Source organism: Eptatretus burgeri, chromosome 1, assembly GCF_056783735.1.
Source record: "Eptatretus burgeri isolate ZD-2024b chromosome 1, Ebu_testis_v1, whole genome shotgun sequence".
NCBI classification, from domain to species: Eukaryota; Metazoa; Chordata; class Myxini; order Myxiniformes; family Myxinidae; genus Eptatretus; species Eptatretus burgeri.
This window is the reverse complement of record NC_140961.1, coordinates 15,571,956-15,584,951: the sequence shown is the minus strand read 5'-3', so window position 1 is coordinate 15,584,951 and position 12,996 is coordinate 15,571,956. Positions and strand designations below refer to the sequence as shown.

The 12,996-nt window shown below is 41.9% G+C and overlaps 1 protein-coding gene across 5 annotated transcripts in view; it reads right to left on the bottom strand.

Annotated features, from left to right (window-relative positions):
- LOC147033921 (monocarboxylate transporter 12-like) overlaps positions 1-12,996 on the bottom strand; it is a 129,048-nt gene that overhangs the window by 6,025 nt on the left and 110,027 nt on the right. For 3 of the 5 annotated variants that reach the window (XM_085873086.1, XM_085873099.1, XM_085873101.1), the window contains 2 exons: positions 5,909-6,168; positions 17-201 (listed from right to left, as the gene is read on the bottom strand). In XM_085873086.1, the coding sequence (XP_085729212.1) occupies positions 26-201; positions 5,909-6,168 (436 nt within the window). In that variant the 3' untranslated portion in view covers positions 17-25. Of the gene's footprint in view, positions 1-16; positions 202-1,296; positions 6,169-12,996 lie in introns of those variants that run through there. The other 2 variants (XR_015056069.1, XM_085873106.1) reach the window with 2 other exon arrangements.

Below are 12,996 nucleotides of genomic sequence, written 5' to 3'. Positions count from 1 at the left end.
TATGAATAATATTCACCAGTAATCATCAAGACCCAGCATAGCAACAGGCAGGTAACTTTCTTGCCGTAGACCTGCTCTTTCGAGACTTCAAGCAGTTGGTCCACAGGAATGTGGCCTCCAAAATAACCATGCTGAAGAGCTTTATCAGGCCGCTAATGATGAACGGTAATGTGTATCCTGAAGTTCGATCCTTGAGCCAGCCTGTAAGATGTGGCAAAGGTAGGAATAACATGTGGGCTTCATCCAGAGAAGCTTGTTTGCATATCAACAATGTCAATGAACTGCAATAAAACAAAACCAATTAAACCCATTCTTCTTTGTTCATATGCAGTCTAAGGCTGTGGGGTGGCATCATTGGCTCAGGGTGCGACTGTGCCGCTGATGCAATGCCCTCTGCTTCTTGAGGCAAAAATTTGGAATTTGTTTAGGAATTTGGAATGTGCCAGTGTGGATGCAAATTTCTCCAAAATTAGCATTATGGGTTTAAGAGTGATAAAAAGATATAAAAAATGTTGCCAATTAAACTTGATGGATAATCAACTTGAAAAAGTAAATGTTTTCAGCATATAGCACAATGTATTGTTATAACCCTTTAATGACAAATGTATTTGAATACAACATGATTATTACATCTATGTGCTCGAACATGTATCTATTTTGAATATATATTTGCATTTTAAATGACCTTACATCTCTTTACTGTATTGGAAGGTTACCAGTCTGCCAAGAAAAACACCCCTCTTCCTCAAAACAGATTGGCCTTCCCAATAATATTTCATCTTCATTCAGTAGAATAGAATCATCCATTATTATATTTAGCTGATGAAGGGATTCTTACACATGAATAATTATATTGGCATCTGAAAGTCTGGCTGGAAGCAGGAGTCTAGCCTAAATGGAATGTGTATGAAGGTAATGTCCACATGTCCTTTTCAACTCAACTCCTATCAAACTTCAGATTGTAAATATTCCCCAGCCCTTTGAATTCAAGCTGACCTCCAATGGGCCGTTGCAATAAGGCAATGAGTGATTTCTTCCCTCAACCCCAAAACTCAGCGTTGGCACCATGTTTTCTCAATGATGACCACACATTCTCATCATCTTACCCCTCCCCCCATCTTTACCCCTGCATGTTATATAAGAACTCAAAAAGTCCATGCAGAGCAGAATCAGAGGATATATGTGTGTTTCCTGCTTGTGCTAATGAATCTCCTCTGGTTCTCCACATGCATATGTATTAAATGGTTCAAATGTACAAGAGGAATTGAGTATTCTTTGACACCAGCAATAGCTCACCAACTCTGAGTGAAGGACACTATGGGATCTTTAACATCCTCCAACAAATGCTGGCAGATGTGACACCAGTTTAACATCCATCCAAGGGATGGCACACACATTGATGAATCAGCCTGTGTGTGAAACAACAGGATGACAGTTTATAGCTCGGTTGGGATTCAAACCCAAGCTTGACAGTTCAGAGGCAAGTGTGCATACCTCTCGGCCATCTTGCCAGCCCACTAAATACATTGATTTATGTGTTTGCTTATTTGCATCATCCAACATGCACTTCTCCTTTTAGCAATACATTCCTTGTGAATTCCGTAATCCTGTTAACATGGTGAACTGCAGAAGGCTGTCATCCAAACACCCACCTACCTCAGAGTGACCTTTGACCATTCCCTAACTTATCATGATCACCTCTGTAAGAATGCCACAAAAACAAAGAGGCCAGTGACTTGGGATGCAAAAGATGCCATCCTTCACACTTCTGTCATAGCTTTGGCCTTATCAACAGCCGAATACCGTGACCCCATCTGGGCCTCAAGCTGTCACACCAAGCTCATTGACACACATCTTCATTCAGCAAACAGTGAAATCACTGGAACTTTGAAATAAGCCCCAGTTTAGTGGTTACCAGTCCTATCAAACATCACGTCACCCCCACTCTCCTTTCAGGAGGGAGGCAGCAACACACAAAGGTAATCTGAATATGAAGTAATATGGATCTTTCTATCTACAGATATCTGAAAGATGTCCCAATTCAACATGTGATCTCCTGAAAGCCATTCTCGTCACAAGCTCAACACCTCCTGACCTACTCCAAAACACCGAAGAATCTTTTTTTTTTTTTGTATACCTTGTCGAGGCTCGTATGAGAGCTAACACACAACTCACAGCAAGGGGCATAAGACAAGAGGGGTGGGAGTGGGAGGGACAAAACAGTGGGGAACAGAAACATTAGGTGAACTGTGGAAGGGAGAGGGATGGGGATGGGACGGGGAACATAGTGAAGAGAAGATGGACATTACAGGGACTTTCAGGAAGGAAAGCAGGGAATTTGAAGGAGGTGGGTTTTGGGGTGGATTAAACGGGGGTAAAAAAGATCGAGGATTTGGATGGGGGAAGATAAGAGGTGGTGGTGAACGGCTGTTTTGAAAGTCTGGAGGGAAGAATGGGAATGAATAGAGTGAGGAAGTTTATTCCAAAGGTGGTAAAAAAGAGGAATGAAAGAGTGAAGATGAGCAGTGATTCGTGATTTTGGTAGTTTTACCTGAAGGGGGTTGTTGGCGGACCTTGAGCGCCATGTGGAAATGTGGTGGGGACAAATCGCAGAGAGAGCAGGGGGGGCAAGGCTGGAGAGGAGTCGGTAGAAGACAGAAAGACCACCGACCAACCTGCGGTGATTGAGTGAGAGGCCCAAAGACTCAGCTTCATTGCGGGAGATGCCGATGATCCGAAATGCCCTGGTTTCGACAGCGTGAAGCCGAGAAAGGTGGGAGGCAGGAGGAAGGCGTAGGCTGAAACCGCCAATTCCAACAAATACATAGTTCCTGACTCAATAATGCAACAACCTGGTTTTGGTGGTCAAGGGAGCATGTGGACAACCATCAACTGGATAAGGACTGGGCATGGCCGACGTGGCCACCTGATGCACAAGTGGCACCTCAAAATCTCACCTGGTTGTGACTACAGGGAAACCCTGACCAAACCATGGAGCCCATAATAATCTCCTGTTCCCCAACATGCATTTTTGGCTGACATTTTGGAGTTAAACTCAGTGTTTCTCTCTCACAGGACAATGGACTAGCTCGGGGACTTACAACTCTAACGGACGACACCTTCTGTTCAGCCAGACGAAAGAAGATGAAGGACGTAGTTTTACATGGACTACATGAAATCTAGCAGACAATGAATAAGTACATCTGATACATGACATTTGAACCTTGGTTTCCCAACATCATGAGCCAGTGGTTGACATGGTAACATCAAAAGACCAACCCAATTGTAGGTTATTTCAATGATGTCCGTTTGATACACTTCACCTTTGTTTTGTAGATAGCAAGCAACTTAGCATCACATATGTTGCATGTTTTCATAATGTAGCTTTTTGCTACTGTCTATAAATCACTGCTCATACTGTAGATTAATACATTAAAGAAAAAGGAATGGAATCATATAAAATAAAGACGCTTTAACATCAGGAATAAAAAACATGCGGTTGAGGTTGGATTGAAACATGGCAGTAGCCAGTAAACATATTCTCACTAATACTAGTACTAAGCAGATTGGGATATTTTAAAACATACAAGGTCGAGGGTTCTCCCCAGATCATATTAGCATGTGGGTAGGTTATATACACAACTGTACTACTTCTGTAGCGAACCTAATTAATCCCATCTGCTTGATGGTTCGACCCGGGAATGCCAACAATCCTTCACATACCATGGGATGGGCTGCATCGGATAGCCTAGAGGTACGAGCACTCACCTCTGAGCTATCTAGCCTTAGTTCGAATCTCAGCACAGCTATAAACTCTCACTCTGGTGTTTCATGTGAACCACAAGGTGTGTGTGTGTTTGTGTGTTTGTGTGTTTGTGTGTTTGTGTGTGTGTGTTTGTGTGTTTGTGTGTGTGTGTGTGTGTGTGTGTGTGTGTGTGTGTGTGTGTGTGTGTGTGTGTGTGTGTGTGTGTGTGTGTGTCAGTCACTGGATTAAAGTTGAGCAGGAGGACCCACCTACAAATACTGTTTATTGATGGATATTAAAGATTGCATGGTGTCTTTCATGAAGTGTCAGAGGGTTAAACACTCACTTTGCATTTCCGAGCACGATCTATATTTACTACGAGCTGCCATTTTGTCTGAATCCCAATATTCAATCACACTAAGAGCATGAGGCAGATTGCATTGATCGAGATGATGTAAAAAGACATCATATTTTGTCCAAGTACAATTAAACAGAAAGTTTTTGAAAGTGCTAAAATGGTGATTTGTGTTCTACAGTGTTCAAGTATATAATTCAATTGAAATAAAATTAAGATTTTTGAGATGTAGAGAGAAAAAAAATCATTTCCAGAGATTTACTGCTGTTGATGCACTAATTTTAAAACCACCTTATTTAACGCAATACATTAGTTCTTCATGCCTGTTGTTTGTGTTCTTTATGACGTCCTTAAAAACAGTAAGTTTCCTGTTTGGAATGATTTTCAATTTGTTTCACTGCCAGACAGGATAACAGAATGAAACGATTATCTTGCTCCTCTCTGCACATGCCATGCATGCTCAGTACGAGATTCCGTGAAATTTGCCAAATTGAGAGCCAAAGTCCTGTTAAAATGCAGGTTCGTGTTTCGATTCATGTTCTAGTGTTCAAAATATAACATTAAATCGAAATTAATTAGCTCCTCCATCATAAACTGCTGATGTCTGCAGAGAGACAGACAGACAAAGTGAAACAAATGCTAAACCCTGCTATCTGCTTTGCGCATGCAGGGTAATAATTAGTTCCCTTCCAAGGAACTATGATGCAGGTGGAGGTAATTTGGCCTATCAAAGCCTGCACTATGACAAACCTATGATTTTATTTGTCCATGCTCTATCCTTTTAAATGCTGAGCGTTAAGCAAGGAAGTAACACATATCATTTTCTTTAATATAAAATCTTTGGTCTGACTCGCCCAGGTTTGAATGATTCAAGTCTCAGCTTCACAGCTTAACAGCAGCTGCTGTTCTAGCTATTGCACCACCAAGACTGGTTATGCCACAAGCAGTGTAACCTTGACTCCAGGTTACACTGCTTGTTATCTCAGAATTCGGTAGTTGTCTGGGCAACAGCTATTACATAACAAACTCATTTAAGTCAATTCACTTCCACAGATTTTCACATGCCACGTTTGTGCATGGCCATATTTAGCTACAAAGGACAACCATTATAATAACCGTATGGCCAGGACTGACATTCCACTGAAGGTGATTTGGGTAACAATTTGTCATTTGTTCAGGGTGCCAACAATAACTCTCCTACTCTTCGTGAAAGACTCTCACGTCCACCAACGACCAGTGATAGCAGATGGTTACTCTGGCCCAATGTCCGCACACATCGATTCCTCACACTGCATGCAAAACAGCAGGGTGACAATTTATATGGGTCGGGATTCTAATCCAGGTCAGACCGCTCTCAGTGAATGCCCTCACCTCCAGATTTTCATGCAAGCCAACTTTTGGTAATTTAATGGTTTTACTTTCACACTTGACTGGTGTGCCCTAAAAACTGGTATTCAATTATCAACGTTTTCGAAATATTGTTTTGGCCTCTGGTCTTCATAATATTTTTTTAAACTAATCTTGGCTTCCAGATTTTGCATCCAACATGCAATCGCCATGAAATACAATCCACAAAAACACACAAGTAGTCCACATCATGCCAGCAGTCCTTTTGCAAAATACTGATTGGTTATTAAACTTCGAACCCCATCCTTCTGTCTCTGATATTGTGCATAATCGACACAATCAGCATCGTCGGAGAAAGTGTTTTATTCGGGGGATCTCTGTCATCAGAAAATGTTCAGGGCATTTCAAAGTTATTAATTGGGGAAAACCCTGACATGTTTGACAAAGCAAAAGTGACCAACCTGAAATCGGTGGACCCACAAGGTACGGTATGCCCAGAGAACAATTGACAATGGACAAAGCTGTGGGTGCGAGTTTGGAGTTGATGAGTGTGGAAACCATAAATGGAATAAAAACTCCAGAAGCACCATTGAAGTATCCATAAATGACCACGCAGGCCATTAGTTGAGAGTAGGTATTCATGATTGGTAAAAGCATTGGAACCAGTGCATATAAGAAAATAGTCGAAGCATAGCAGTGCACTTCATGTCCACGAAGACATCTATGGATACAATATTAGGGGTTGAGGATGCAACAATGCTTGTAATAGATTATTTTTAAAAAGCAAATGAACATGGCACATATTTTGTCACTCCATGTACTGATTAAGAATAAATATTGTAGCCAAGTGGTGAGAAGATTAATTTGCTACTCCAATATGCAGTTGTAAGTTGCAATACAATTCATAACAACAATATTATCTATTAATGTTTTACAAATTCTGAACACAAGATTTTAGTATCAGGATAATAAACATTTTGCTGTATCATCCAGACTATGAGAGCTGTTTGTGTGTGTGTATTTGTGACTCCATTTTTCTCAGAGATGGCCAAACGGATCTTCGTCAATCTTTCAGAGGTTCATCGTGAGTGCCAGGAAGTGTTTGAGGCAAAAAAAAAAGTTTTGGGAAATGTTGAAAAAAAAAGTTGGATGCAGTATAAATATACATATATATATATATATATATATATATATATATATATATATATATATATGTTCTTTTGGTTTAATATATAATTAAATATAATATATATATATATATATTTATATATATAATATTTGAATATATATCATATATATGAAATATTGTTATTGTTTTAAGATATAATTTGAAGTTTTTGTTTGTTTGTTTGTTTGTTTGTCTGCACGCGCTAATCTCCTGAACGGTGAAAGATCGGAGGAAACCTCTAAAACAAAAAATATCGGGACGGGCCCCAGGAAGGTTATAGGCTCGGTGGCGAGGCCCCTCGGCCGGGGGGGGGGGTTCCTCCGCCAACCCCCTTAGGCTCTGTATGTGCTTATCTCCTGAACGGTGAAAGATAGGAGGAAACCTCTGAAACAAAAAAATGTCAGGACGGGCCCCGCGAAGGTTATAGGCTAGGTGGTGAGGCCCCTCGGCCGGGGGGGAGGGGGCGTTTCCCCTCACAACCCCCTTAGGCAATGACTGCCGTGGCCCAATGGGGAACTGATATTGGGCTCGAGTCAGACCTATGTACAGAAGATTAAATTCAATCAAATAAAACCCGGGTAATGCAGGGTGGTGTGTGTGTGTGTGTGTGTGTGTGTGTGTGTGTGTGTGTGTGTGTGTGTGTGTGTGTGTGTGTGTGTGTGTGTGTGCGTGTGTTCGTGTTCTTTTAATCCCTCTATAAGCCTGGTGTTGGCTTAATAGCGAGGGTGACTGGCTGAGGATGTTAGGGTCTGAAGTTCAAGCCCTGTTGGCTGCTGAATTAACATCAGTGGGGTTGATTTACCCAATTTTCACTCTTGCACTTCCTTGCAGTTTTCTTAGTGTGCATGCAAAGTTTCAGGCTGCTCGGTTTTATAGTTTTGGAGTTATGGAGGAGAAAGACACATTGACACACTGACATATACACACACACACACACACACACACACACACACACACACACACACACACACACACACACACACACACACACACACACACACACACACACACACACACACACACACACACACACACACACACACACACACACACACACTGCCTTTTATTAGTGCAGATATATTGTGATGATTTTGTGGAGTCCCAAAGAGATCCTCATGGAGTAAAATTTAGTTATTTCAAAGTATACTGTTTAGTTTCAATGTCTAAAGTCTGTATTAATGGGTCTGCATTGCAATTGTCATGAGAAATCGCATCCCAGTCATTTCTCTTGTTCTACATTATTAGTCTATGCCTAGTGTTGATTTAATGTTTAGCGTGGTGGGTTTGTTTGGCATCCCAGGATCCTGAGTTCGAATCCCACTGAGCTTTTGAATTAATACCAGTTGGGGTTGACTGCCTGTCATCCTTCTGAGGTTGGCGAAAGGAACACCAGTGTACTGGTCGAGGGGCACAACATCAGAGGCACAGCCACGCTTCCAAGAAAGCTACTTGGCAGCCAAGCTGCCAGATACAAAAACAGAACAGATTTGCTCTCTCATGCCTCAGCCTTTGGAGCTGTGTGAAAGGCAATATTAAATGATCCCTGACCCTATTCCTGTGTGGATGTAGGGAACTGCTAGTATTAGATAAAATACAGCTGACTCACTGACATTCAGACAGGAACCAGTGCTCCCAAAGTCCTGGAAGGAAGAGAGTGATTGAACCATCTGTAGAAGACAGTTCTACAAACAAGAGGAAAAAGAGGAACAAAAGAGCTGAGGTTGTTCCTCATCTGTAAAACCCTCTCTTTTTTTGCAGACAACTCAACATTGTATCAATCAGTACCCCATCCCTCTGCAAAGCAGGCAGCAGCTGCATATCTTTCTGCTTGTCTGAAAATGATGAGATGCCGATCTGATAAATGGAAGGTGTCTTTTAATCATGGAATATTTTAGTCTCTGTCACCTTGAAGGATTGTCAAACCAACCCAACTATCGATTTCCATGGTCAGCCATTGGAAGAAGTTCAGTCTCTTGAACTTCTAGGCCTCATCATCAGTCATTAACCTTTCTGGGCCAACCACAGAGCAAAGCTTGCCTCCAAAGCTAGCCGCAGACTGGGAATCCTCAATCAATCAAAGTCTTTCCTTGGAAAATCAAATCTATTCGGTCTCCAAAGCCTTTGTCCATAGCTCAATGGAGTACTGCTCTCTGATGTAGGCTGGCACCCCACAATAATATCTGTTTCTCCTGGATTATGTGGAATGTAAACTTTTCAAAATGACGAGAACCTCTCATGATGAGGCCAAAGCACAGGGTGTCTTACTCTCACGTTGCAGGCAGTTTTGTGGTTACTCGATCTGTTCTCCAACATTGCTCCCTCTGCTCTCGCAGTCCTCCAACTCTCTCTATTTTCCAGGATGTGTGCATTCATTCTTCGAGTAACCCCTCCGTGGTTGGCTTCTGAAGTCCATGCTGATGGCACACCTCAACTCCTTTCTGTCTCGCTTCTCCCATCTATAGAACAAGCTTGCAGAGGGTGCTCTGTCCAACTCCTCCTTCCAGGATTTCAAGCAAGTGGTGCACTGCCATCCCTTGTCATTGTCAATTCTGTTCCTTGCTCTTTTTACCCCCAGTAAACCTTTCTAACACAACCCTCTTGCAAGTTTCAGTGTTTCCTCCCCTCCTCCCTATCTTCTTTTCCTGTTCATTTTCTCTTGATGTTTGTACCACTGTCAATTCTACCTTGCTCTTCCATGACCTTCACTCCCGTAAAGAAAAAAAACCCCTGGAGTTCGGGAGTTTAACAACTGCAAAAACTGGGAAAAAAACATGTGCAACTGGGGTTACTGGAAAAACACGTGCAACTGGGAGGAACTGGGGGGATCTGGAGGACAAGAGAAGATTTTGAGATACATCAGAGGAGAGGCTTTGAAGAATATGTAACCAACCTGTTTGCGATGTAAGAGCAATGGGCCTTGTACTTCGTTCTCATTATGGGATATTCCAATAACATTGAGAGCTATAGCTTGCACAGAATCCAAGAGAAACAGATGTGATGCTGTGGTGCCTGCCCATAGAGGAGAGCATTACTCTGTTGAACTATGACAAGGCCTTGTAGGTTGAGAGTACTATTGAGTTTTCATGGAATTATTTGGAACGAAGGAGGTTACCCAGTTTGTGGCTGGCTTTGGAGACCAGCTTTACTATATGGTTGCCCAGGGAGAGGCCATGAGTGATACCGAGGCTTAAGCCGCTGTCACACCTTGACGATTTAGCCAGCGTATGCCGATAGATGACAAAATTTGTCTAAAACGCTCGCACACGTCAAATACGTTATGGGTAAGTTTTGTATACGTTAAGAGCACGCTGAAGCACGTTGGCATACGTCGTAGTACGCCGAGTACCTCGACAAATTTTAACATGCTTGAAATTTTTAGACGTATGCCAGCGTACGACTCACACGTTGCGCATACGCTGGCCATAAGTTGTAGGCACGTTACGCGATCGTTGACACACGTCGACACATTACTTGTAAGGTACTCATAAGTCGAAACACGTCAAGGTAATGTTTAGCGTCAGTGTTCCAGACTCCATGGTTTTTATTTTTTTTATTTTCTTCGGCATGACGGTGATGTTGACACTTAGATTTGTAGTGCGGTTATAATATAATATAATTAATAGGCTGCCGCTCAACGATTTAAATCATAACCACACTAGAAATCGAAGTGTCAACATCACCGTCATGCCTAAGAAAAAAAAAAACTAAAAAAAAAAACCATGGAGTCTGCAACACTGATGGGTTCCTCCTGTGTGAACCCCATTTTTATATACCAATTCCCCTAAACGCTGCCAATACGCCATTATATGGTAGCTGTAAGTTAGAAACGCGTTCAGTAAGTTCTGTGGTCGTCCGAAAGACGTCAAAAACATCTACATACGTCAATATGCATTGGAGATACATTACACATAGGTTCAAAGCACGTTACTCATAGGTTAGAAATAAGAAATAAGGCAGTGAGCTTGGCAAGTGGAGCAGGATTCCAAACTGTGTCGAATGCCCGAGATATATCCAGGGAGATTGCCGATATCATATTTGAGACTTTGAGCTTCCATGGATTGCTGAGAGAGGAGCAGCAACATTTCCAGAGTTGAATGACTGGGATGGAATCCAAGCAGATGGTCAAAGATTAAGCTGTTTGAAAAGAAGAAAGATGAGGTCAGCAGCATAACTTTTTATTACTTCACTTATAATTGGAAGCAAGCTCACTGGTCTGGAGTTGATAGAAGATGTATATGTATCCCTTTTGTGGATGAGATTGATATTTGCTGACTCCCAAGCAGGTGGGAGTCAGACAAAGGAGAAGTAACAACTGAACTGATGAGTGGGGACAGAGGAGAAACAAAAGCAGCACAGCAGGATTTGCAGACATGGGCACTGATACTATCTTGGCTCATCACCCAAGCAGGAATGTGTCTGGACAGAACTTTCTCCACTTTCTTGGGAAGTCCATTACACAGTGGGTATGAGGGGATAAGAAAGGGATGGGGCGGGATGTATTGTGTACACCAGGTTTGGAGGCAAGCACCGAGTTGAAACATTCTGCCTTGTCTTGAGCAGTATTTAAGGGTCGGCCATTTGAATCGAGTGAGCAGATGGAGAGTGTGCCAAAGACCAGAGACGAACCATACAGGGCACCACCATTAATTAGTCTTGCCCCAAAGGGGATGCAAGACTATTGCAATGTGTGTGTGTGTGTGTGTGTGTGTGTGTGTGTGTGTGTGTGTGTGTGTGTGTGTGTTTGTGTTTGTGTGTGTGTGTGTGTGTGTGTGTGTGTGTGTGTGTGTGTGTGTGTGTGTGTGTGTGTGTGTGTGTGTGTGTGTGTGTGTGTGTGTGTGTGTGTGTGTGTATTTTCGCTTTACAAATAGTTCTCTGCAACTGCTTGTCTGAATGATGCAAAATTTTAAACACAGGAGGGACCATGGATGGATATAATATTGCTAACTCTGACGTCATAGGTCAAATTGTATGGCAGCCACATTCGATGAAAGGAAAAAAATTGGATATCATTTTCTCCGAAACCGCTCAATGAAAAATATTGAAATGTGGCATATGTCATAAACTCCCCATATGGTACATAGAGTGATAACGATGATGCCATTGGTGAAGTGGTATTTCAGCCAAAATTGGTTAAATTGAAATATTTATCTGAAATATCTGAAACTTCATATATCTGATCTATGACATGATGTGAGTGAAGAATTAAATTTATGACGTTCGTAAAGGCACTGTCACACCTTGACGATTTCGCCAGCGTATGCCGACTTATGAAAAATTTGTCTAAAATGCTGACACATGTCGAATACGTTATGCGTAAGTTTTGTATGCATTAAGAGCACGCTGAAAAACACTGCCATACGTCGTAGTACGCTGGCTTTAATCGTTGTACTTTGCGGTTGTCCTCAAATTTTAACATGCTTGAAATTTTATGACGTATGGCAGCGTATGACTCACACATTCCGCTACACTGGCCATAAGTTGTAGGCACGTTACGCAATCGTTGACACACTTCGACACACGTTACTTTTAAGTTACTCATAAGTCGAAACACGTCAAGGTAATGGTTAGTGTCAGTGTTCCAGACTCTCTGGTTTTTTTCTTGTTTTTTTTCTTCGGTATGATGGTGATGTTGACACTTCGATTTCTAGTGTGGTTATAATATAATATAATTAATAGGCTGCCGCTCAACGATTTAAATCATAACCGCACGAAAAATCGAAGTGTCAACATCACCGTCATACTGAAGAAAAAATAAATAAATAAATAAATAAACAGGGAGTCTGGAACACTGACGCTAACCATTACCTCGAGATTTTTCGACTTATGAGTAACGTACAGGTAACGTATGTCAATGATTTAAATCATAACCATCATACCGAAGAAAAAAACAAACCAACAAAAAAAACAAAACAGGGAGTCTGGAACACTGACGCTAACCATTACCTTGACGTGTTTTGACTTATGAGTAACGTACAAGTAACGTATGTCGACGTGTGTCAACGATAGTGTAGCGTGCCTACAACTTATGCCAGCGTATGTGGAATGTGTGTCATACGTCGAGTATGTCGAGAAATTTTCAACATGCTGAAAATTTATCAACGTACTCGGCGTACAATGACGTATGCCAGCGTACTACAACATATGCAAGCATGCTCTTAACGTATACAAAACTTACCCATAACGTATTCGATGTGTGCCAGCTTGGTTCGGCAAATTTTTCATATGTCGGCATACGCTGGTTAAACGTCAAGGTTTGACAGCGGCTTGACACTTCGTTGTCGAGTGCGGTTATGATTTGAATCGTCGAGCCGCAGCCTATTAATAGCCTATGCCAAGTGATCGTCGGTGATACACTGCCGCGCGCTATGCATAAGTTAGACT